The following is a 24,777-nucleotide window of genomic DNA, read 5'->3' as shown; positions in this document are numbered from 1 at the left end:
AAACCCGATTTAGCCCATGAGGGCCACGATTGGGCTCGCTAAATAGGCCCTCTTATTTGGCCCGGCAGGTACAACCCGCACATATGGGTCAATTTTGTTATCTCGGCCCGGCCCGGCCCAAGCTCGTATGGGTCCGGCCATGACCCTAAAGAGAGACCAACTGAATGTATAAAGTCGTTGAACCATTTACCGAACCTTATTCCGAACTACTGCTCCGTACACCCAAAGGCGGGATTTAGCAGAGGTTTATGATACAAACCTAACAGCTCCAGCCACCAAACCAATATACACTATACACTCCATACTACATAGTTGACACAAATTGACCTTCTTCTCCGCCATTTTTGTTCAAATTCAAGCTTCTTTCTCTCTTGATAATGGCGACTTTACGCACATCACTCTCACAGAGCTTCCGGAAAGTTCCTCCTGCGGCTGTTCCGGCGTTGCTAGACTGTATTTTGTCTTCCACCGGCGAATCTCCGTCGTCGCTATTCGATTCTCTTCTTTCGGACTTCTCCGACGTCGCTAGGGTTTGTTTTTCCCTAATTTTGATTTAATTTGATTGATTTTTGTGATTTGGAGTTCATGTTGTTTTGTTTGTTTGTTTGATAGGAAATTTGTGTTGATAACAAGAAGTTGAGTTCTGAGGAATGCGCATATGTTGTGTCGTATGTGAGAGGGATATGCCACCTGCTGAAGAAAATCGGTAATTTTCGAACTTTTTAGTAGTTATTTCGGATTAGTTTCGAGTTTTTGGCCTTGTTAGTACAATGTAGTAGCTATGTCTTGTAGTCGAGGCACTTTTGAAGTCTCGCTTGTATTGGGATTGATTGCTACGTGAGTATGAAAATGATGGAGAGTGAAGGGAAGATAAAGGCCTGGGCTTGTCTTACTGTTAGGACTCACTTGTATTGGGAGTGATAATTAGGGAATAATGAAGCTCAAAGCAAATGAGTGAAGTATGAAAAATGATTGTGGGTGATGGGAAGGGAAAGGCCGAGGACTTGAGTCTTTGAAGTCGCACGGGTAGTGTTCGCTTTTACGGGGTAATTGTTATTGGGTAATGGAACTTAAAACAAAGGAGTAAAGGAGGAAAGTGATGGTGGGTTGGTGGAAGTATGCGAGTAGTGCATTTCCCTAGAAGAGAAGTGTATTAGTGTAGCTATTGTCCCTTAGTGGGGTAGTTATTAGCCTATCTCAATACAAACGAGCTCTAATTGTTAGTTTCCGAAACATGTTTAGAGACATGGTAACAACTACTAACAACTAACAAGACCACAACTTAAAGAGGCTATGTGATGAGTAAGTATGCTTTCAAATTTCTCAATGTTATCAAGAATCGTGTTTATTCTATAATGATATCTGTTCTGGGACCAAATTGCCACAAGCTATGCCCCAACCTTTCCTTTGGTCAATAGACAACACACATTACTGTTCCTTGCTCTCATCTTTTTATGGAAATGTAAAAAAAACTACAACAAAGCCTTAGTCTCAACATATCTTAGGGTCGGCTACTCGGCTAACATGAATCATCATCCGAATCCGTATAGGTTTGAATCCACCAATACGGTCAAAGGTAGATTAACAAAGGAAAAGAAAATAGATAAATGGTTAACAAAACCAGATTGTTTGTGAAAACTAGAATAAAAATAAGAAATGCGTGAAAACCAAGATTAGAGATTAAAGTGGCAAAATGGATTTGTAAAACAAAAAAAAGTATTATAAGTCGTTTATGAATCAAAAAATAAATATTTAATTAGAATGAAGATAAGGAAATATCTAAAATTCAAACTAATCTTCAACATGGATTCTTTCTCTCCACAATACTATCTCCTTCGCCATGCTCTCAGTGACACTGATATCGTTTTTCAATCACCCTTATCCGTGTTTGTTTTGGTCTTCCCCTTCCTCTAACAATGTTATCAATTCCCTAACTCTCAATTCTCCTCACCGGTGCCTCCGGCGCTCTCTGCCGTACATGGCCAAACCACCATAAATGGTTTTCCCTCATCTTATCTTCAATCGATGCAACACCTATCATTGTGTAAAGAAATGTCCCCTGGATTCAGATATGAGCACATTTACTTTCTTTAAGCCGTGTGAAAATTTGTCTAACCACACAATCTCAAGTTTTTATTTTAAGGCTTATCTTGTCTGGTGTGATTCAAATATATTGGAATTGTGTGGTAAAGCTGACTTAGGCACTTAGCAAGCCTCATAGCAGATGAAGAAACCCATTCAAACTAGCTCATGTTATGCTCATATTTATGGTAAGTTCGAGGACTAGGCCTGAGAAGTAGGTTGCCTTTACAGCTTACCCTTAAACTTTTACCTAAAAAACCACTAAGTTTACCAGTTCATCGTTGCTGGCATTTTTTTTTTTGTTATGTATAAGGAACGAATGGATGATTACAAGTACTCTCTCTCTTTTTGTTGCAGGGGGTAATGCTTCTGCGTTTGAGAGATTTATGTGGGAAGCTTTTATTCCGTTGGTGAAAATGACTCATCTCTATGAAAAAAAAATGCTCCACGAGGTAAGCTTGTGAAAGTAGTCATCTACTTTTCTTTATCTATATCATCCAGCATTACTGACTGGGTTCTGGTTGCACCCGTCGATGGTCGCAGATTGTACATTGTCTACTTGAAGTTATTTGTGAGATCAGTAGCTGGGATGTAATGGAGCAATCCTTGGTCCCTTTTCTTTTGAGATCCGTAGTTCTTTCCATGGATGTAAATCAAAGTGAGCATTCATTTATCATTAGACGGAGTGGGGAGTATGTCTTTCTAGGCATAAGGGAACTAAAAACGTCGGATACAGTCTCCGAGAGTCCACATCTGCCACTTACTCTGTCTTGCTACATCTTGAGTAGTCTATTAGAAGCTGCTACTGAAAAATGTCAATCTGTGAAAGGTTACTCCACCTCGACCGACGTCTTCTGTCCTGAAAAGTTTGGTGGACATTTGGTATGGAATCTTTGTAATTTAACTATCCAAATGCTTTCACAGAGCCCTGAGCATAGATCCTGCACTGCTGGTCTTCTTCTTCCTTCCCTTTTCAAAGCATTTACGTTTAAGTGCACTTTTGAAGTTTGCGTTCAAGGAAAAAGATGTAATATATCCAGGTATAGTAAAATAACTGCTCTGTTGTATGTTTACTGGGTAATCAAATACGTTTCCTTGAATTAGAAGTTTAGAACTACTTTCTTTGCTTTTCCAGGCAATATTTCTTCATGAATTTGTGGAAGTCTGCTAGGATGTTGTTTGGTTTAGGATCTGCAGAGAGAAGAGATGCGTATGGTATTATCTCGCTGTATTTGTCATATTTTTCATGTGTTAGTGGCCATCAAGTGGATATGGGTGATAGAGCTGAAGTATTCGATATAAAAGCCGAAAAAGACTTTTGGGATGAAATGAAACGTGGCTTGGTAATTATTTATTTTCTTATTTAATTATTTAATGAAGATTGTGAGAATAGCTAGGTTCATTAAATTAATAGACTTGTTTTGTAATATTGTCAGTATTTAAAATTAACCTCTTATTATCATTTTTATCATTTTTTTAATTATTACTCTTATCCAAACCAATCTTCTTATATTTCAAATTTTGGTTAGGAGGAAGTATAATTATTGATCTTCTTTTGTTTCCTAATATGTTTTGGGGATTCCAGGTTGATAAAGAAAGTTTCATTAGGAAACAATCATTGCACATATTGAAAAAAGTTTTATTCTCAAATGGAGGAGAGCTAAACTCAAATCTGGCAGAGAAAAAGCCACATCATAAAGGTACTATTCCTCATGGTATGACCAAAAGAGACTTGTGGGCTGAAGAGGAGGCTCAGTCGTTAGGTGTTCAGAACATAGGGCTCCCGAGTGATAATGATTTGAGTCAAAAGCAGAAGTGGGAGGCATTTATACTTCTGTATGAAATGCTGGAAGAGTATGGAACTCACTTGGTTGAAGCAGCATGGAATCACCAGGTTTGTATGTTTGTGCTTTTGTAATTATTCTGGGTGGAGTAGCCAAATAAGCATGCTGTTGATAGATGATAACAAAGTTATGGTAAAGTAAATTCAAGTTAACTACAGTAAAGTTCTTGATAGGTTCAAGGCTAGAACAGTTTAAAATATTTTCAAAGGTTGATCCCCACACCAAATGTTATGCCAAAACAATATCCTGATTTGACAACCTCCACCTACGGGCGTCACGTCCAGGGTGTCTTTTTGTTAATGGGCGTCACCTTGTGATGTCTTTTTATATACGGATATCACTCTTGGTATCTCTTTGTACATGGGCATCACCTCGTAGATGTCCCGTAATTAATATCTTATCTTGTAAAATAAGAAAATACCCTTACTCATGATTTAATCTTCTTGCCCATGGCTTTAAATAGTACTGTATATACAATATACTGATTTTTAAATTTATAAAATCCTTACATCAGTTTTGCATTAGTAAATTTGCCTTAATATTAGCTCTATGCTTGATATTAATAATCTATCGGTCTTGCCATGTATTGAAATGTTCATCATGCAATGGTTGCAGATATCGTTGCTACTTCAACCTTCCGATCATCATGAAAGTTCTGTGGCATCTAACCAGCAGTTTGATGTGTTTAGTAGCGACTTCAATTGGCTAGCTATTTTGTGGGAACGGGGGCTTTGTCACGATAATCCTCTTGGTAATTAGCAAACCATGACTTTGATATGCAGCTGAATATCACACACTTCAATCATTGTAACTTTTGCTTGTAGATATTTGTCTTTTTCACGAGTTACTCTTTTCTGTACAATTGAGTGTCATTATTTAACTGCTGCAGTCAGATGCTATATAATGAAGTCATTCTTGGATATTGATTGGAAGAGTCAGGACAATTGCAGGGAAATGTTTCCTGAAGATTTTATACTTGGTGCATTTATGCAAGGGATGAATGATCCAGTTCATCACAAAGATTTTGGTCAGTGCTATGTGATTCCTTTTTCTTTTTCTTTTTTGACTCTTTGGAAAAATAGTAATGGAGCAAGTCAGATCATGTCTTTTTTAAAGGTAAATGTATGAATTTGTGAACACTGATCATGATTTCAAATAACATATAGTGTGCAAACTTCTCTTATTTGTCTCCTCATGTGATGTACTGACACTTTTCTTTGCTGGATTGGGTTTCATAGTGTTTTTGTAGCCTGATAACCCTTCTTAGTAAGTATATCAGAATTGCTCACTTTTTTTTTCCGCGTGTATGTTTCCTAATTTGATTACATATCTTAGGACTAAGAGGGGTTCACAGTTCAAGAACAATTGAGGGAGCCTCTAAATTTCTTCACCAGTACTGTAGTTTCTTGTCTATAAGGTAAGTGGAAATGGTTTATTATAAGCTGTGTGACTTTGGTATCATGTTCCTTGATATGTGGATAATCTTCATAGCTGGTACATTGCTTGGGGTGTTGAAAATGTTATGTACTTCAATACGAGAAGTTATGCTGTGAACGTTAGAATATGTATACGCAATTTCCATGTACTTGTAGAATATAGTTAAACAGATAAGGCGATGAAAAAGCAGTCAACGAGAGGTACACTATGACTGATGTATGCATAGGAGTGATTGTTAAGTTTTTGTATTATATGTTGTCCATTTTTATCCTCTTATGCTGTGTGCTCAAAACAATGGAGAATGATTTTGAGGTGAATACTGAAGAGGAGTATTCTTCTCCTTTTGTGTATGGGCGTCACATGTAGGGTGTCTTTTTTATATATGTGCGTCACTCTTACGGTGTCCTTCTGTATATGGGAGCGACACATGTATGGCATCTTTTTGTACATGGGCGTCACCTCCTTGGTGTCACTTAATTAATATTACTCCGTATATGTTACATTGTTACTTGTCAAAAAAAAAAAAATTAGCAAAGAGGTGTATGCTATGTTTGGGGTTTTAGTAAAATGAAGTGGCTTTAACAAATTGATAGGGTAACTTGATTTTGTCTATGCATTACAATTATTAGCTTACACTTTGCAACAAAGAAAGGATAACTGTTCTAATGTAAATATGAGGCTTTTGTGGGCTGACTCTGTTGCCATGGAGGGTAACCTGTTAGGGGGCAAAAGTAGAGTTCATTTTTGGGAGAACTTACATACTTACATGGCTACTTTACCCGACCGTGGAATTGGAGAGGATTAACAGTTCATTGTTTTGCAGCACATCATACCTAAATACCTAATACAACTTTTATCTGAATGTTTGTGCTGATTGTAGGATTGCAGTTGTGAAAAATATAGGGCAACAAAAGGGGGTAGAAAATAAGGACCTATGTGAAAGAGAGAGAATGTGGCAAAATATGTTGCTCAGACTCTTCATTATTACCTCGCGTACCCGAGTCGGACAGCCGACACTCGGACATTTCATATTAGACCAAAAACATGAAACTTTTTTCTTAAAATAGCCAAAGACGACAAGTGGACATGCACCCGTGTCGGATACTTCTAACCGAGTCCAAGCAACATAGGCAAAATGAGAGAGGAAAAAAAGGGGGCGGGGGGATAGGGCTTTGTTGTATGAACGATTCTTAGAGTTTAGTCGCCAATCACCATTTACATGTACATTGGTCAAGTCTTGACTCTTGGCTGGATTTCAGGATTAGATGCTTCAGATAAAGCTGGAAGTATGGAATTATGTAATTTATACTCTGTATTTTTTTTGGTAGTGCTACTTTAATGTTAATCATGTTAATCTTGTAATTTTCTGAGGAAATGATATGATTGTTTGCAGGGAACAAGTTTCATTTCTGAAAAAGTTAGCATCTGTAGCTAGAGAGCAGTCTCTCAGCCGAGCTGGTTTAATGAGCCTTTCTCAATGTGTAATTTCTGCAAGTAAGTCTACAAGTGCTTCTGCTCAGACGCATATTGAAGGTATCTTTAGTGCCAGAGAACACGCAGATGTATCAGCACACTCAGCAGGAATCAACGGATTTCCCTGTACTGATAAGGCAGGCTTAATTGATAGTTTGAGATTTCTTGTTGAGAATAGCAAACAACACTTCAATCGTAATTTCCGTTTTAGAGGTTTGTAGTTTTTTTTGTGTTATTGAGTTGTGAAGTTACTGTGTGAACCAAACATTTCAGTTGTCAACCTGTCTAATCATTTTTTCCGGTGATGGACCAGTTTGTGAGGATGTTGTGGATGCTGCCATATCAGTTGTTTGTGCTCATGAACTTCCCCTTGAATCAATTTTCCACTTCATAGGAGCCTTGCCGCGTGAATTCACTGATAGAACTGGTATGCAACTTTCTGCAATATAATTCTTGATTGATGGGATACTTGGTAATTTATCTCCTCTTCTTTACCTTCGAGCTATGTTACTGATGTTGTCATGGATCTTTGACCCAATCGTTTCTGAAACTGCTGAAATTCTATGCTGCCTGATTCTGTGTAATTGTGTATGATGATACTACAGTGACACTCCTTTTTTTTTTTTTTTTTTTTTTTTTTAATGAGAATGGTGAAATAGTTGTCCAATGCTGACTATTTTATTCATCATGAGCTCTTTATGCATGGAATATTTTACCTCTGTGGTGATCTACGTACATATGTCGTTTAGATGTTTACACTAGTGCTTATTTCCTTTTGTACGTTCAACAACAATAACAACATCAGAGCCTTAATCCCAAAATGATTTGGGGTCGGCTGACATGAATCATCCTTTTGTACTTTCATTGTATGATATTCTTTTCTTGCTTTGCTATAAGGAAATGCCAAGTTCGTCCTTTGCCGATCTTTATGCTTGCCTTCTCCTAATGGTTCCGAACGTATCATTCAGTTCATCACTCTCAATTGTTGTTCCCTTAGGTTCTTTAAGAAACAAATTACAAAATTGGCTGGCTGGGAGCGACAAACAGGATAATGCAGCGAACAGCTTTGCCAGAATGCATATTCTGCATAGTCTGTGTGACTTTCCGAGAAGATTTACGCTGTGTTCTAGTGGGGAGGAATGGTTTGGTGATGATGACTTGGTTGCTTGGTTTGCTGAGGCAGAAAGATGGACAAGAGTTCTGTTTCTTCTGGTGGAGGAAGAGCAACAGTTGGAATCCCTAATCAAGGTGTTAATTGTTTTTCTTCTTAAGTTTACTGTTCCATTTGATATTCTGCTGGTTCTTTTATTTTTTTGGTTCAGAAGGTTTAATTGATTAGTGTGTTATAAAGTATAAACATCGAGTGTGTAGTCCTCTGGGTTGGTTTGCACATTTTATGGATGTCAACCATGTGGTTACCCTCGGACTAATGTAAAATGTTGTCCTCCCAAGGGGTCACCACATTAATGTCTTCTACTCTACTGTGCTCATGTAGCACTGAAATAAAATATTCTCACACTATTTTCCTTTCCATAGGCCAAGAAAGCATGTTTGCTGACACGGCATCCAACTTGCTAACCATGTCATCCTTCATCAGTTAAATTGTTGTCTTGTGCGGTGTTACTCTTTTTAGTTTATCTGGTGGTTCTCTTCTGGATATGTATTAGTAAACTGTGAGCTATTCATATTTTTTTTTTTCTTTTTTGCATTAAGCTGTTGATGATAACAGATGCTGTAAAGTTTGTCATTGTAGTGTTTATTGTTTAATTAAATGTTCACAGAATTTAATTTGTTACTCCTTTCCTTCCATGTCTTTTATGTAGCCCATCTAATATCATGGAGTTGTTTAAGGTTAAAGTATTTCCCGGAGGATTAGTTATTCACAGTGCTTTTAATGTTCTAGTGTGAGTGTGTGACCCCTTGAATAGATATGCGGACCAATATTTATAGACCACAGATACGTTGGGAAAAAGTTTTTTTTTTTTTCATTTAATGTCATAAATTTAGGTTATGTAATTGCTGTTTTGCTCCTGCTCAATTATTTTTATGAGCTTTATGCTAATATGCAATATCTATTTCACTCTATTGAAATTGAGCTACTTAATCAAGTTCAGATTAAGGGGGTTTGTGTTCTGAGCTTATTGACATGGTGATTATATTCTTTATGCTAGTTTTTGTTTTGAATTCGCTCTTGCGTAATGCAGTTCATCGAAGTAAAGGCTGTTAAAATCCGACAACAAAGCGGCCTGGAGGAGTATATGCCTGTGAAGTTTCTCTTACTTCTCTTGAGTTTAATTCACGAGCTTGAATTGATGCAGCAAAGGGTTGACGATCTTTCTAAAGTGGAGCCAAAATTTGGCTCAAAAGTCGAGTTGTATGAGACAATAGATAAGAGCCATGCTATTCTTGAGAAGTTTATTGATTCTTTTCTGATCATAATGGTAATAACCACCTAACAATTTATCTGAAGATCTCTTCATTATTAGTCCGTGCTGTATAATATAGGGACAACAAGATGATGAGAATGTCTTCTAGGTGCCTATAACCTTATTATAGACCTTGTTATTTGAATAAATTATTTATTTATTTTTTGGGAATTAACTAAGCACATTTATACACTCCATTTATTTTTGTTCATCTTTCTAACTGTTTTTTCCACTAGTACAAGTCATTATAGAATGTCTTAATGACGGCTTCAGTTTGCCATGTCCAATTCCACCATTGCTCTTTCTCCCACAACACTTTTCTTACTCTCATTTGCAAGGCTTTTTAAGTATCAAATTGTCATATTTATGCCATCTTAAATGTCTGCTTCATTCCTAGTGCAAAAAGCTAGACAGATTAAGATATAAAAACAAAATGGCGCCTAGTTTTTTTTTTTTTTTTTTTTTTTTTTTTCCATTAATGTGTATCAAACCCCAGAACTTGATATTTGTGTCTTGTATGCAGGAAGACCTTATCTCATTTGCTGAAGTGTCTTGTTCAATATTCTGGGCTGATGTTGCATTTGATAATGAACTGCCTGGTTCTGTAACTGGAAAGTTAGGAGGCCCTAGCCAACGACGTCTGTCTTCACCTGTGACGACATCTGTGTTGCAAGCTGTATTTTTCTATGCTTTCATCAGTTGTGTTATTTACTCGTTTTCTTTTGTCTTCAATCCTCCCCATATTGTTTGCGTTAGTGAAATCTCAGGTTTTGGCTTAGAAAATTGCAACTTCATGATTGGATTTTGACACGGAGCCTTACAATTTGGTTGTCGGTGTTGATACTTTTAATACCTCCATTTTATTATCTTTATTGTACGACTTACCCCTTCCCTTTCTTCAAAGGGAGACACTCGTATTATGCTGTGAGACAGTGTTCACTTATGCTAATTAAGATAGGAGAATTTATTTATCTATACATTCTTCCGAGCTTTTTAAGGAAAGCTCATAGGTTTTATGTTTAGTAGAGAACTCTGTCCATATATGTTGACATATTTTGGATAAGGAGAATGCCTTTTAAAGAACCAAGTTGCTGTAACTGATGTTGGTGGACATAACTCCCTTTTGAATAGAGTCTTTTAAAGCACAAAAAAATTAGAATTAAATGTGGTCTCATGTCTTTCAGCAGAGTCATGATATGGCCCGTGACTTTGCCTAAAAGAGGAAGTATTTGTTATTTCTCTAGTGGGATATTGATACGCTTTTCAAGTAATGAGGACGAGAGAATAAGTGGTCGGCACTTGTAATTCTGTGTTCTATTGTGATGTTTGAATCAAGTGAGTCAATTACGAAAATTGTTTTCAACAGTTCAAACCATTGTACCATGCCAGTAATGATCTTTGAAGAATCTTGAGGTCTGCTTGTGCAATTCTATGGGTTCAAATTATGTCATATAGTTTCATCGAGTGCTCCAAATACTTTGTTATTTTTCCCTTGGTTTAAGGATGCATCAGATTGTAATTTTTTTTCTGTCCCTAGGGTGTATGTGGTCATTTCTTTCAGCTGTGGCCATTTGCCACCACTCGCCCATTCATAATTTTATCTGGAAACGCTTCCTGATCTAATTCTTTTACTTTGTGTTTGCAGATTGTTTCTGTAAGAACTCTAGCAGCTGTGTCATCTTGGTGTGCTCTTCAAAGAGTCGCTGTGACTCTTGATGTTGCTTTCACTTATCAGTGGAATTTCTTTTACAAAGTTGTTTCCACACCTATTGGTGATACTGAGGTATAATGACAATTTCAATTAACTTTTCTTAATCAGAGTGTTGCTCCGCACTAATTGTTTTCGGAGTCCAAGAGTCTTGTGATTTCTAAAGGTATACTCACGATACATCTATTTTGAGTTTTTGACTGGTGAATGTTCCATAACTTCCATGCCTTTTCTTTTATGGACCCTTTTCTAAAATATATATTTTTATATATTGCACAAAGTTACAATTCAATAGATCTTACAGCTCCGTGGGAGTTCGAGATGGTCGTTGCAAATAAGTTGAAAATAAAGCCATTTGACTGACAGTTTCAGCACTATATGGCATATGCTATAAGCCATGCTTATACCAGCTACTATGTGTTTTGTTTTTAACTTCAAGTGACTAGCTTGGATTAAAAGTAGTTTTCTATTTTTTTATGGTATTGCTTCTACACGTAGGAGTCCAAGTTCCGCTTGTTTAAGTAGTGTAGTTGGTGTGAAATGCTCCACTCCGACTGGAACTTGAATGTTGGAGATAATCAGATAATTACTGATGACTTCTGAGAGCTTACAAGCGCAAGCATCTAGATCTTCTTTTGAGTACGGGTGTCACACTGTTGATGTCTTTTTGTCCATAGGGCTCATCCCCCTTGTGTCACTTAAAACCCGTATCATACTCTGTATTTTTTATAAAAAAACTGACTAGATTGAATGCTTTCGAGCAGACTTATGCAGAGATTCGACTAGCAGCATATGAAGCATTGAGCTTTGTTCTTAAAGCATCTAGTCGTGTAATTTCCTCTTCGTCTCTCAGCTTAATTCGAGAAATGCATAAATGCTCAGATCCCGTGGCGAAAGATGAGCTGATACTTGATTCCTTGGCTCTTACTTTTATCAATCAAATAAATGGTTTTCTTGCTGTTCGCCAATTGGTGCGATCAAGGAAGGCGGTTTTAATGAACTGGAAGGTAATCCTTTTATGATTTGGTACACGTTAACTTTCCTATCCGTTGTTTCTCTATTGTGTTTTATATATTGCTGGATATCTGGCTATGTGAAAATACTGAAACTGCTTCATCAATGATGAAAAACTTGAGTAACCAGATTCTTTGTATGCACTGGACAACCAGAAATAGAAGGTAAATTTTATAGTTGGGCTAATGAAAAGCACAACAAAATTAAAATAAAATATTATGATACATCACTAGCATTACGTAGAAAGGAAAAAAGTGTCCATTTCCAGCGACATAATGAAAATCGTGTTGATAACTGCACTTGCTTCTTCACAATATTAGATGCTCAAGATATTAGTTTGTCATTTTACTGTATTCCATCATATTACTATGCCAATGAATAGTAGTGAGTCTTTGTCTCCATTGGAAATCGAAAAATAAACAAAATATTACTAAAATTTTATCTTTATGAATTCTATGAAATAATAAAAGTGGTATATAACTAGATGAAGTGATTAATAGGGCTTATGCATATGCACCGAAATTCATACTCTTGAAGTCAGTTTGTGATTTATGGGCATTCTTGTATCCAAACAATGCATTAATGTTCCTTCCCTCCACACCCCTTCCATGATTCAGTGGCTTTGCCTGGAGGCTATATTGTCAATCCCACAACAGGCTCTTCAAAATGGAGTCCAGCTTAGCCATGGTGATGTTTTCTTCTCTGATGACGCTGTCAGATTTATCTTTACCGATCTTGTTGAGAGGTAATAAGTTCACCGTATATTTAAAAGTTAGCATGACATGAGAAATTCAGCAATCTTAGATGGTTTTGAATTAGCCTCATCACTGTCAACTATAATGAATTGACAGTCTCGAAAATGCTGGAGAAGTTTCCGTTTTACCAATGCTGAGATCAGTGAGAATGGTGTTGGATCTATTAACTTCTGGCAGTTCTTATGTTTCTAGGTGTCATGGGGTTGATGTGCAGGTATGAATCGCTCTATTAATTTGTTTTTCTTCTGTATGTGTGTGTATGAAGGGAGCCTCAAGGGAAATGTCTGATGGATATGTACCGTAGTGATGGGTTATACACTGTCCCTTAACGACCTTAGCTGCTAAGTTACTTGATTTTAATCAATTTTGTCATGTTTGGTGCTGTCATACAGTTGTTTTCTGTCTGTTTTTTCCCTACTCTTATTTTTCATAGTATTAAATATTGGTCTCAAAACTTGGTCGTGATTCGGTTGCCAAAGTTTTGAAGAATACCATGACTGCTTTTTGAGAGGATTTCGGCCGTATTTGTTGAGAAAGACTGAAAATAGGATTCGGTGACTGATTTTTTCGAGATACAGTTTCAAACCGAGCTTTAACTTCTTGATACTCTCTTCATAGCTTAGTCTGAAGAGGCGCACTGAGGCACTAAGATGCTAAGGCGACGAAGCGGAAAGCGCAAGGCGAAGGCTCGCGCCTTGTGGACACAAGGCCCCCTATTTTTCGTAAAAACTTTGTATTTTTCCAAATAAATTTTGGACAACAATACCTCTTTTTAGGATTTTTCACACTGGCTAGCATTTAAGGGAGTAAAAGGTAAAAATAATGGGGAAAATGGCATAATTAAAGATCTAGATGAAAAAGATATGGAAAGTGCGTACTAGCTAGTCTTGTTAAGTGAGTTTCGTCTAAAAGGCGCACCTAAGATGCAGAGAGGTGTTTTTGCTGGTGCCTCATCCAAGGCGCGCTTTTTTAAACTAAGCTGCATAGAGTTTAATTAATATTTGATTTTACAGAAAAACAATATTGAACTGCTGGGTACCCTTTGATCTAATATGATATAACCACTTTTCCCAAATAGGAATTGTCCCCCGGCTGTTCCCCTCTTGTTTCATCCTCCATTAAAAAAAATGCTAATTTGCAACTGCAATACATATATTGCAATACTTATATTTGTCTAATTCTCTTGAATTCTCATGTCATATGTACTTTCTATCTTGTGTGGCCAGTAGCCCAGTAGTCATCTCTCACCGTTTATCTTTCCAGTGACATATTGAATGGTGTAGTATCTTTTTTTAATTTGTGAATTCGTGTCTACATGAACCTTATTAGATACATGACACCCCCCCCCCCCCCTCCTCCCCCCTTTCTTTTCGCCCTCCCGCCATGAAGGGACATTGATATTTTCATCACTAATCATTACACAAGTGCCTCCAAAGAGTCTCCTTCTGTTCTGCACTTAGCAGGGATGTTATTCAATTATTTCTATTTTATTTTCCTTGAAAAGTATGACATATTTTACTGATTTTTTGTAATCACCAGATGATATGGCAGCTGGTCAGGTCTTCGTGGATCCTGCACACTAGTTGCAATAAGCGTAGAGTTGCTCCAATTGCAGCACTTCTCTCTTCTGTCTTGCATGTGTCTATTTTTAGAGATGAAGACATGCATGTGGTTCACAATGCACCTGGCCCTCTCAAATGGGTACGTCTTACATTTTTACTTGGCACTGAATATTGTATCTCCTCTCTACGTTATTTCAAGGGTTTTTATGCATGATTTATATGCTGTAGTTCTGTGAAAAGATTCTTGAAGAAGGCGCAAAAAGTCCACGTACTATCCGTCTTACAGCTCTACATTTGACAGGGCTTTGGCTATCTAATCCTGGGGTCATAAAGTACTATATGAAGGAGCTAAAGCTATTGACTCTTTATGGTTCTGGTGAGTCGGCTATTGTTGAGATTTTCTGCATTATTTGCTCTCAGATTATGGATGTGGAACAACTGTACAGTTTTTTGGGATTTCTCTCTGTCCAGTTGCCTTCGACGAAGATTTTGAAGCTGAACTATTGGAAAATGGTGAAGCAAAATCTGAAGTGTCTTTGTTGGGAATGCTTTCAGACAATGAAATGACTGCAGTATGTGACCTTTTTATTTATCTCTGGAAATCAATTCTTATAAATCACTTGTACCAGACTACCACCTATGAGTATAAGGATGTAACTGATAAGTCTAATGTTGTAAATTCTATTATTCCTACTCGTCGAGAGTTGAGATTGCTCTTCTGAAGCTCCTAGCCTCCTATTTAGTTAGCTTCAAGTGCTCCGTATGGACTGGCACTTGACTTTTCTGTATTTTTTCAGTTAAGATTACTCAAAAAGAATCTTATTGCACACTTAACAAGAATTAGAGGCTCATGTCATTTTTTAAGTAGTTCTACGAAACCATTAACCCTGATTTGGCTGGACTGGACACATTAACTTAGGTACATAGTAGTTTTTAAAATATAGTTGGATCTGGTGTAAATTGATACAGATAACGTTTCTTTACTAAATGGTGTCTGCACCAAAAGATACCATATGGTCAGTCTGATCAATTATTGAGATTGTAAGAGGATTAATTATTGGTTTAGACTCTCACATATTCCTGCTCTCATATGGTATTATACTATTATGTATCTTGGGTCTCAATGATTGACTATCATTCAGGCCTTTATCAATACGGAGCTGTATGCACGAGTCTCTATTGCGGTACTGTTTAACAAGTTAGCAGATTTAGCTGATTTAGTTGGATCAGGGAAACAAAATGCTGATTGCTGCGCGGCGCTTGAATCTGGAAAAGCATTTTTATTGGAGCTTCTTGACTCTACGGTACAGCTTCTATTTTGATATGAAGTACTTTTGTTGGGTTTGTTTGACATTGTAGAACTATCAGAATTCATTTTTTGTCTAGGTTCCATGCTGGAAAAGGTTGCATTTGTATGCCGTGAGGCCATTTTTTATAACTTTTTTTTTAGGCTTATTAACTTCATTTGCTGTTATCCATTGATGCAGGTCAATGACAAGGATCTTTCAAAAGAACTGTATAAAAAGCATAGTGCGGTGAGTTGTAGGGGTCTGTTTGAACTAGGCTACACTACTTGTTGCTATATATATATATGGACGGGATCAGAAGTGAACATTAAATACTTCTTTTAGCTCTGCTGTTTGGATTGAGGATCTCACTTATATAACTGAGACATCTGTTTTTGGATACAATTTCTGTTTGTGTTTGTCTCTTCTCTTGATGTAAAGCTCTATTATGTGAAACAGATTCATCGTCGGAAAGTTCGTGCTTGGCAGATGATATGCGTTCTATCTAGATTTGTTCGTCAAGACATTATTCAAAGAGTGATAGACTGCTTATCGACATGCCTTTATGTGAGTGATAATTTTGGCACACTAGGTTTTCTAGACACATACTTAAGAAAGCAGCGAATCTGTTTTTTGTTTTTGAAAAGCGAGTGTTTTGGCGACTTTTTTTGGTCAAATACCATGGATTCATGGGTTCTGTCACTCTGTAACATTGAAAGTGGATTCACTTATAATGGGGAAACTGTTTGATTTTTATTTGTCAGCGTCAGGACTTTAAGCGTTTTTGGCTTCATCAGAAAATTTCGAGAAAATTATGAAAAACTGCACAATTCCAGCAAATCTTGGAAAAACAAAAATAAAAGTCTGATCTTTTGAAAGTTCATTTTTTTTTTTTTTTAAATTATTACTTTGGGTGCGTAGAAGGTTACTGTTACTTCTGTATAAGTTGATCCATCCACTATATTCTCTCTTTTGGATGATGAAGCTGTTTCGTGACTGAAAGCCCCGAAAAGAAGAGAAAGTCAGAAAACACAGTTGACTATTTGATTTTCTTAGAGGTCTTTATAAGTGGCATCTTCGCAACCATGAAGTAATTTATAGAAACTTGTGTTCGTACAGTGATGGTACATATATTTATCTCCTCGCCCTGTATAAAAGAACACAATAATTTTATCTTGTGTAGTAGTCACTTTCTACTCTAAGCTTCAATCAATTAATATTATTTATGCTACACTGGTTGCAGAGGAACAACTTTCCCGCAGTTCGACAATACTTGGAAACTTTTGCGATACGTGTTTACCTTGACTTTCCATTCTTGGTATGTAAATATTCTGGTGTGATATGTTTTCTAGTTTTCTGGTTCTCCTAGAGCTTGTCCACATTTAGGTAATTCCTCTTTTTGAAACTGTAATCAAGTTCTGCATTTCAAAAGAGACTTGTTTTTTTTCTCTTTTTTCCTGTATTCTCGATAATTTTTTTTTTTTGAGGAAATACTCGATAAAATTTTAATGCATCTTGAAAGCACGACTTTCAATTTTCTCCTCTTTATGTGCATAGAAGACACCTATCTTTCCAAACTAATCTTACAAATACTTCCTTCACTTCCAGATTTACTTTTTCCCATAATAATTGGCATAAAGATTAAGAATACTGGTAAAATAAACCTCAATGTGCAAGTGGGCTTATTAATAGAGGAGATACTGTACTCAGAAAGCCACTTTATGATGACAAAGTTGTCATTTCGTACCGTTAATACTGAATATTTATTACAAATGCTAGGAAAATAAAAGAAGTTGTGTTTTGGGCCGCATTGCTATAAATTTTACAATAGGGTCTATGTAGGACTTGGGAGTGGATTTTAGAAGCTGTGTATGAGGAAGAGCTGTCATTTTGCGTGGCGAGTAGGTGGTATAGCATAAGAGATTTGGGGGGCCCGCTTGTTATAAAAAAAAAGTCCAGTATAAAGACTCAAGAAAAAGTATGACATTAAAGTTTTTGTGGTAGACACGTGTTACTCCGACACTTCACTTTGGTCACCTGTCCAACACTTTGATACTTCCATTTTAGACCAAAAAGTTTAAAATTTTGCGGGAAATAACCGTATCCGACATTCCGGTACATGCAGCCTAGTGTAAGTGGTGTTAGGCTATAAAAGCTAGTGCAATTCCCTATTTTTCTGTTCCTAGTAAGAGCAATTTTGTTGTAACTTGGACATGTTGAAATAGTTACCTAGAAAAAAAACAAGAAGATCAAATGAAACTTCACAATAAGGAACAAGGAAGAACATATAGAATTGGAATATGTACTATTGTTGTAGTCACGTAAAATAAATATTAAACTATGAACAATGAACTATGGAGTGGTTTATGATACAGATACATATAATGGATCATACTGTTCCTATAGGGATGCCCATGACTTATTCAGGATATAACTGCTTTCCTTGCATATGATTAGGATTCAGGAAGAAATACAGTGGCTGAATATGCTTTCAATTTCATTACAGGTACAAAAGCATCTAGTTCCTATTTTATGTGATTATGATATGAAGACGCAGGTATGCATATAATTTCTTTCTCACCAGCCACTGTACTGTGATGCATGGTCATTCTCCTGAATTTTTCACGGTTGCAGAGTTTCATGCTATATATTATCCCCCCCCCCCTCCCCCTCCTTGCCCCGCAATTGGTGGGAGGTGTTGAGGGGTCGGGATGATGTTGTTGCTGTTGGAGATTCATACTTTTGCACACTGAAAGGGGCTAAACTTATCATCATTATTAGTGTGCTGAAATCTTTTTGTTATAGAGATAGAAGTCAGAATTTTTCTATAGTCAAGTGTTAGGACGCATCTGTCGTTGTGACATATTTTTTTGTTTATTTCTTCCCATGACAGAAAGTTGTCTGTAATGGTTGACATTTTTTTGATGATTATCAATCTAGCATCCATATTTGTTCCTAAGTTGGTTTGCCTGAGTACTTTTTTTCGAATATTTATGTGTTATTGTGCTCCCTATCCTGATTCCTGCATGGGCGCATGGCATTAGCATATCATAAATGCATTTGCACTCTTTTCTTCTCTGCATCTTTTCCCGGTATGTGTCCATTCTTTTCGATTGTTTTTAAATATGTGACGCGTATCAAGTTTTAGAGTTGTCTTAGTCTAATACCATACATTGGACATGGATAGATATACGATTAAAATAACTGAACTTTTGAATTGGATGCAGGCATTATCCTCTTATGTGTTTATTGCGGCTAACATCATGCTCCATGCAAAAGCTGAAGTTCAGTCAAGGCATTTGGATGAATTACTTCCTCCAATAATTCCCTTGTTGACATCTCATCATCATACCTTGCGTGGTTTTACTCAGGTATACATGCTCTACTTTTTTTATTTACGTTGAACATGTGAACTGAGCCTGCATGCTTACACCATTTTCCCAATCTTCAGTTGCTAGTATATCAGGTCCTCTGTAAGCTGCTGCCTACTAGCTCTGGTTCCATCAATCTGGAAAAGAAGTGCTTATGCAATTTGAGGACATATTTGTCTCAAAATCCTGATTGTGTGAGGTAGTTTTCTGCTTCTTTGTCTTGGGGAAAAAAAAAAAACAAAGGCTAATTCTCACCAAAAGTAAACAGTTTGAACTTGGTTACCCTTAGTTAGGTGACAGTGAAGAGCTCTGTTTCATCCATGTTTTCCTGTGCTACTTTCACTCAAAAAAATTAGTTTTGATGTCACTTATCTTCTCCTTGATCCATGTCTTTCCCAGTTGCTCTTTGGACTGGATGAAATTTTTGTTTGTTACAATCAAATTTTTGTGTCTTTTGTTTGATAGTTTTGCTTAAGCATAACTGAGTACCTGACCATTAGCTGTTTACTGCTCACAGATTGCGAGCCTCAATGGAGGGATATCTTGATGATTTTTGTCCAGATAAATCAGTTACACCTGCAGGAATCTTCTCTAACCGTGTTGAGGTAGATTCTTCTTCATAAGGATGGACATGACCTATTGAACATTTCTATTTTTCAAGCTGCGACCAATTTCACTCATATCATGTCCTCTTTACATATTTTCTGATAAATTTTTAGTGAGATGCCTCAGTTTAGATCCTGGTTACTTTGGTAAATCATATACGGAGTATGCTCTAGAGGTTCGGGATACACTTTTGTGCTTGCTTGTGTTTCCCCCGAATTACAGTCTCTTGTCATTTTGGGATTGTTTGGCAGTTATCAGAGTATGAACTAACTGGGCAGTCACAAAGTCTGGCTACATACCAGGACATGAGTGTAAGAAAGCTAAAGAACCTTGTGGAATAGCTGAATAACATGCAGTGCTATTCTCTGATTGCTGGTTACTCTAGAAGCATGTCTATAAATATCTTTCTTGAAAACATTAAAGCTTGCCTTATCTTGTTCCATGTGTAAACCTGCAAACTTCGAACTTGAAATCTCAAGTGGAATAGACTATTTTGCTGAGCTGTAAGATCTCTTCTTTATAAACTCTGATTTCCATTTTGGTATCTTGTAGGATATTGAGTTTGAGTGTGTTCCGATGTCCCTTATGGAGCAACTGGTGACTTTTCTGAATGTAAGTTTTTCCACTTACCATTCCTTGCTTTGTGCTTTCTGGACAGTCTCATTTTGAAGTTTTGTGTAGGATGTCAGAGAAGAGCTTAGAAGTTCAATGGCTAAGGACGAAGTTACTCTGAAGAACGAGAGTTTAATGACCATTGAGGATCTTAAAAGTTTTCCGACTGATTCAGGGCATGATATGCTGCTTCCTTTTCCATCTAGTGAACTTTCGTTGGATTTTCAGAAGAAGTTCACATTGTCAAAACATGACATGCTGCACGATGGTAAGGATTCTGATGATTGATTGCTAATGATTGTCTTTGTTTAGATGAAGCTCAATAAGCTTTTTAGATGATGATGATAGTCCAGTACAGAAGCGTTATGTCATATCAGGATATTGTGCTGATTGAGCTGTTTGGGTTTTAAAAGTGGAGAGGATTTCGGACATGAGTGATGAAGTTTCATTCTAGTAAGTTATTTTCGACAGGTTTAGACTTTAGGTAAGTCTCAGATGGTTAGTGCCTTTGGTGGGAGAGGAATGTTCTTACAAACTGTCTTGTCTATTTTGGGTTACTTGTTCACGTGATTCAAGCTCTAGTCATTATGAAGGGGGAATATGGTTACAAACTGCGTTGATTTGTATTGTCTGCCTTTTGGGGCGCTGGCAAACTAGTGATACATGTAGGATTGTAGGGCCTTCTGCCTCCGAGTTTTCAGGTCAATATTTTTTGGGCCTGTTATGAAAAAGTTACAAGAAAGTTGATCATTGTCAAGCTAATTTCAGGTGAATTGTAGTTCAATCAAGTTAAACCAGGCCTGATTAACACCTTTCTGTATTGCGTTAGATTTTGGAAATGGGATGTCTTAGTCAAGTTGGTTCTGCTGCACTAGGTCTTGTTTTACACAATATGTATATAAATATACAACTTGTACACGTGTTCTGAAGAGTTGGTGTGTTCTCTCTCTAAACTTAGTCTTCTACTGGCAGAGATTGAAAAGGAGGACCGACTCCTTGAGCAAATACTGCATTCGAGAAACACGTCTATTGAGAAGATGAAGGCCAATAGACAGCAGATCATACTTGTAGCTTCACTTATTGATCGTATACCTAATCTTGCTGGTTTGGCAAGGACTTGTGAGGTGTGTTTTTAAGCCATGCAATAAGCTTCTGTATTACCGGCCTAAATGTCGTACATTTTCATTTTCTATCCTTTGATTGATATTTCTTTGGTACAACACTATGGGCCTTTTGTTTCTGTCATGCTCTTTGATGTTCGGTCCTTGTAAAGAGAAGCGCTCTATGTTTTTGGCAGGTTTTCAAAGCAAGTGGTCTGGCAGTGGCTGATGCTAGTGTGCTACAGGATAAACAGTTCCAGCTGATAAGGTTTTTGTCTTTCTGCTCTCTTTCCCTTCTTTATTTTTCCTTTTATGAGCATCTCCCTTGTGACTCATTATTCTTTGTTTTTCAATTATATTATGGAATAAAGCAAAGATGTCTCACTAAATTTTCACGATGCGATTCTAGACGCAATTTTCATTTTCGGTCATGTAGAACAACCTCTCTATGTCAGCGGGTTAAGGCCGTACATCCAAACTCCCCTTTCCCGCAATTTGTGGGAGCCCTTACACTAGGGTTACGTTGTTCTTGTAGTTGTAATTAAGCATCTTCTTGTTGATTTGGGCATTTTTCATCTGTGCCTATCAGCCCTAGGTGTGGTTCCTAGACCATAATACAATGATGTTATCATACCCCTTTTGATTTTGGCCCTTACCAGTTACCACTATAATTAGATAGATCAATCCTGCTCATAGTAGTATAATACATTATTCCACTGTAACATTTATTGGCAAAGTTTCGTTTTTTAAGTGACTTTAACATGTGCCCTTAGATCCCCACGTTAGAAAAACCGGTACACTAAATCATTTAGGCTAATATTAAGGAACCAAGTCAGCAAAAGTGGTTCCATACACATTTTTTTTATTTCGATTTTTCTGGCCTCTCACTATTGCTACTAAAATTTACTTATCTTCAACAGTGTGACGGCGGAGAAGTGGGTACCCATCATAGAGGTTCCTATGGACAGCGTCAAAAACTTTTTGGAGAAAAAGAAGCGAGAGGGTTTCTCGATATTGGGATTGGAGCAAACTGCAAATAGCGTCCTCCTCGACAAGTATACCTACCCCCAGAAAACGGTAAAATGTCTTCAATTGTTTTATTCAATTAAGCGATTTATGGTTTGTCAATACAATGAAACTTCATCTCTTATCCCATCCTTTCTCAAGGTTTTGATAACTTTTGAGTTGCGTAAAAGTATTCCAGTTTGAGCTGTGTAAGATTTGTCTAGATTTGAGTAAGAGTGCTGTTATTATTTTCCAGGTTCTTGTTCTTGGTCGTGAAAAAGAGGGCATACCTGCCGACATAATTCATGTTCTGGATGCTTGCATTGAGATCCCACAGTTGGGAGTTGTGCGGTCGCTTAACGTTCATGTCAGTGGAGCCATAGCAGTCTGGGAATATACTCGTCAACAGAGATCAAAATGACTTGTGCCTACAATCAAAATAGTGAGGGTTTTATGTTTGTTCCCTATTTCTTTTTTTTTTTTTTTTTTTTTTTTTTTTTTTTTTTTTTTTTTGACAGCTGTAAAAGAAGGCGTACCTAACTAAGGGGTCATAGCCTTACAAGCAAGGCTATGAGCAACATTATTTAAAACTCTAGGAATGTAACTAATAGCTAAACAATGAAAGAAAGGAAAGAAAGACTGGATGTCGGCCAGAACCGCCTCTATTTGATGGTGCGGCCGGTGTAGTCCTGCCAGTTGGCAAACAAGCCCTAAGCAATCAGACGAGATCATCAAGTGCCTAAAACCATGGTCATGCGCCCATCGAATAACCATACGCACTCCCAACCCTTCCGCTTGCAAAGGAGACTCAGCAGTAATTCTTACCTCAGCTGTCATTAGTTGTTCCCCAGTCGGCGACAAAGTGACCCACCCCACACCCGCAGTATCTTTCCCTCTCCAACCCGCATCAACCATCACCCGAACAACATCACACTGTCTTATCTCACCCACAAGGCAGCAAGGATTACTATCACGAATCCATAGGACGCTCTCTTGTTGTGACGAGTTTATATTGCTATCTTCCGTGGTAGTATCTTTTTGAGCCCTGATACTAACCTGATCCACCGTTCCCACAATTTGTGCCCATAAATTAAAAAAACCAATGGGATGAAAATCCATATCATGAAACAGGACCCGGTTCCGGATGCTCCATAGGCACCAGAGCATAGCCAAAAACCGAATTAGCCTCATTTCCGCATCCTCCAACTTCTTCAAAAAAGAGATCCAGCCAATAATCCAATGATCAATACGCATAAACGAATCCATACTAGTTCGAATCCCACACTCAGAACTAGCCCACAATCTACGAGACACAGGACAGTCTCGAAACAGGTGTTCCATTGTTTCCATTACAAATAAATCTGACTTACATAACTTACACGAAGAATCCACCTCAATACCCCTTTTCGAAAAATTATACCCAACAGACAAGGAGTCCGTCAGAATTCGCCATAGAAGGATTTTCCATGATTGTGGTCCCGGTAGACCCCATAAAGTTCTTTTACAAAAGATACGTACCATCTCAGAGATCCTCTCTTTATCCTTAGTTGTTCCTTTTCTGACCATATACTCCTCAAGAAGTATATGTATCTAGCGGGTTTAAGTTAGTATCAAGATGAGATTTTTTTTCTTTTTTTTTTTTTTTTTGACAGTGTATTGAGTCACAAGAATCAGAATCGATTTATCTCATTAAATACTACACCAATCATAATTCTTAAGAGAGACGATCCCTCTATTATTTCTGACGGGAAAGAAATAAGAGAGGTGCGATCATATCGAGAAAATATATTTGACTGTCTGAGCCAGCAGCTTTGAAATTGACTGATAATCAAGATCTCATCTAATACAACGCATCCAATACATAACATACGGTAATAGTGTCACAAATTTTAAGAAAGTGCGGTTATTGCATACTCTGCAGCCAAATTGCGATTAAGGAATGTTTGAATGATTTTCGTGTATAGAGAATCGACAGTAGAAAGGGGTACGCCTACGTCGCTGTTGAAATCAGCATGAATAAACACCACTGTCGTTTCACTTTTGTGATCGAATTCGATTATATTTGATTAACTAATAACATTTTGCTAACACGCTTGTGAAACATTGAACTTATTCATACTAGAACTAATGTAACAGATCATATTAGAATTTCGGAGTTAAAACTATGAGTTGTCGAGAGTTATTCTATGATCGAAAATTGGTGATGGGAAAAATGTCGCCATCATTTAATGACATAATGTTGAAGCTAAATTTACCGCTAAAATTGTTCTGGTAATTTTTTATCAAAAAATAATCACATTTTATTATAAATGTGTCAATTTTAGATTGAAAAGGCATGTCTTAAGGAGACTTGCTAGATAATTCTTGTGTACATGTCACTATTCAACGAATTAAAATCACCTTTAAAAAAAATAATGCATGGAAAATAAAACAATTTGATAACACGTTTTTTTTTTAAATAAAAAAAAAAAAAAAAAAAAAAGATCGAAATAGAAC

The 24,777-nt window shown here is 37.1% G+C and overlaps 2 protein-coding genes across 3 annotated transcripts; one reads left to right on the top strand and one right to left on the bottom strand.

Moving 5' to 3' along the window:
* Positions 1-248: 248 nt before the first annotated feature.
* On the top strand, positions 249-23,986 carry LOC141592672 (uncharacterized). Of its 2 annotated transcripts, XM_074413440.1 has the most exons (36): positions 249-530; positions 613-706; positions 2,440-2,534; positions 2,626-3,122; positions 3,218-3,425; positions 3,668-3,976; positions 4,542-4,677; positions 4,816-4,953; positions 5,262-5,343; positions 6,757-7,049; positions 7,150-7,263; positions 7,834-8,084; positions 9,041-9,277; positions 9,786-9,938; positions 10,908-11,045; positions 11,735-11,977; positions 12,602-12,729; positions 12,836-12,953; positions 14,279-14,440; positions 14,530-14,677; positions 14,773-14,873; positions 15,444-15,605; positions 15,789-15,836; positions 16,047-16,154; positions 16,831-16,905; positions 18,094-18,144; positions 18,815-18,958; positions 19,039-19,157; positions 19,476-19,563; positions 20,117-20,176; positions 20,246-20,444; positions 21,149-21,300; positions 21,474-21,544; positions 22,197-22,353; positions 22,538-22,740; positions 23,829-23,986. In XM_074413440.1, the coding sequence occupies exons 1-35, from the start codon at positions 378-380 to the stop codon at positions 22,700-22,702; spliced, it is 5,397 nt and encodes a 1,798-aa protein (XP_074269541.1). In that variant the 5' UTR covers positions 249-377; the 3' UTR covers positions 22,703-22,740; positions 23,829-23,986. The 2 variants fall into 2 exon arrangements, with proteins under 2 accessions (XP_074269541.1, XP_074269533.1); XM_074413432.1 differs by lacking the exon at positions 23,829-23,986 and having other exon boundaries at positions 251-530; positions 22,538-22,754.
* LOC141620693 (uncharacterized) lies at positions 22,822-23,847 on the bottom strand. The gene has a single exon (XM_074437665.1). It carries the CDS (start codon positions 23,845-23,847, stop codon positions 22,822-22,824), a length of 1,026 nt encoding a protein of 341 aa, XP_074293766.1.
* Positions 23,987-24,777: the final 791 nt, after the last annotated feature.

This window comes from Silene latifolia, chromosome 1 (assembly GCF_048544455.1).
Source record: "Silene latifolia isolate original U9 population chromosome 1, ASM4854445v1, whole genome shotgun sequence".
Taxonomy (NCBI): domain Eukaryota; kingdom Viridiplantae; phylum Streptophyta; class Magnoliopsida; order Caryophyllales; family Caryophyllaceae; genus Silene; species Silene latifolia.
This window is presented reverse-complemented; position numbering and strand designations above follow the sequence as displayed.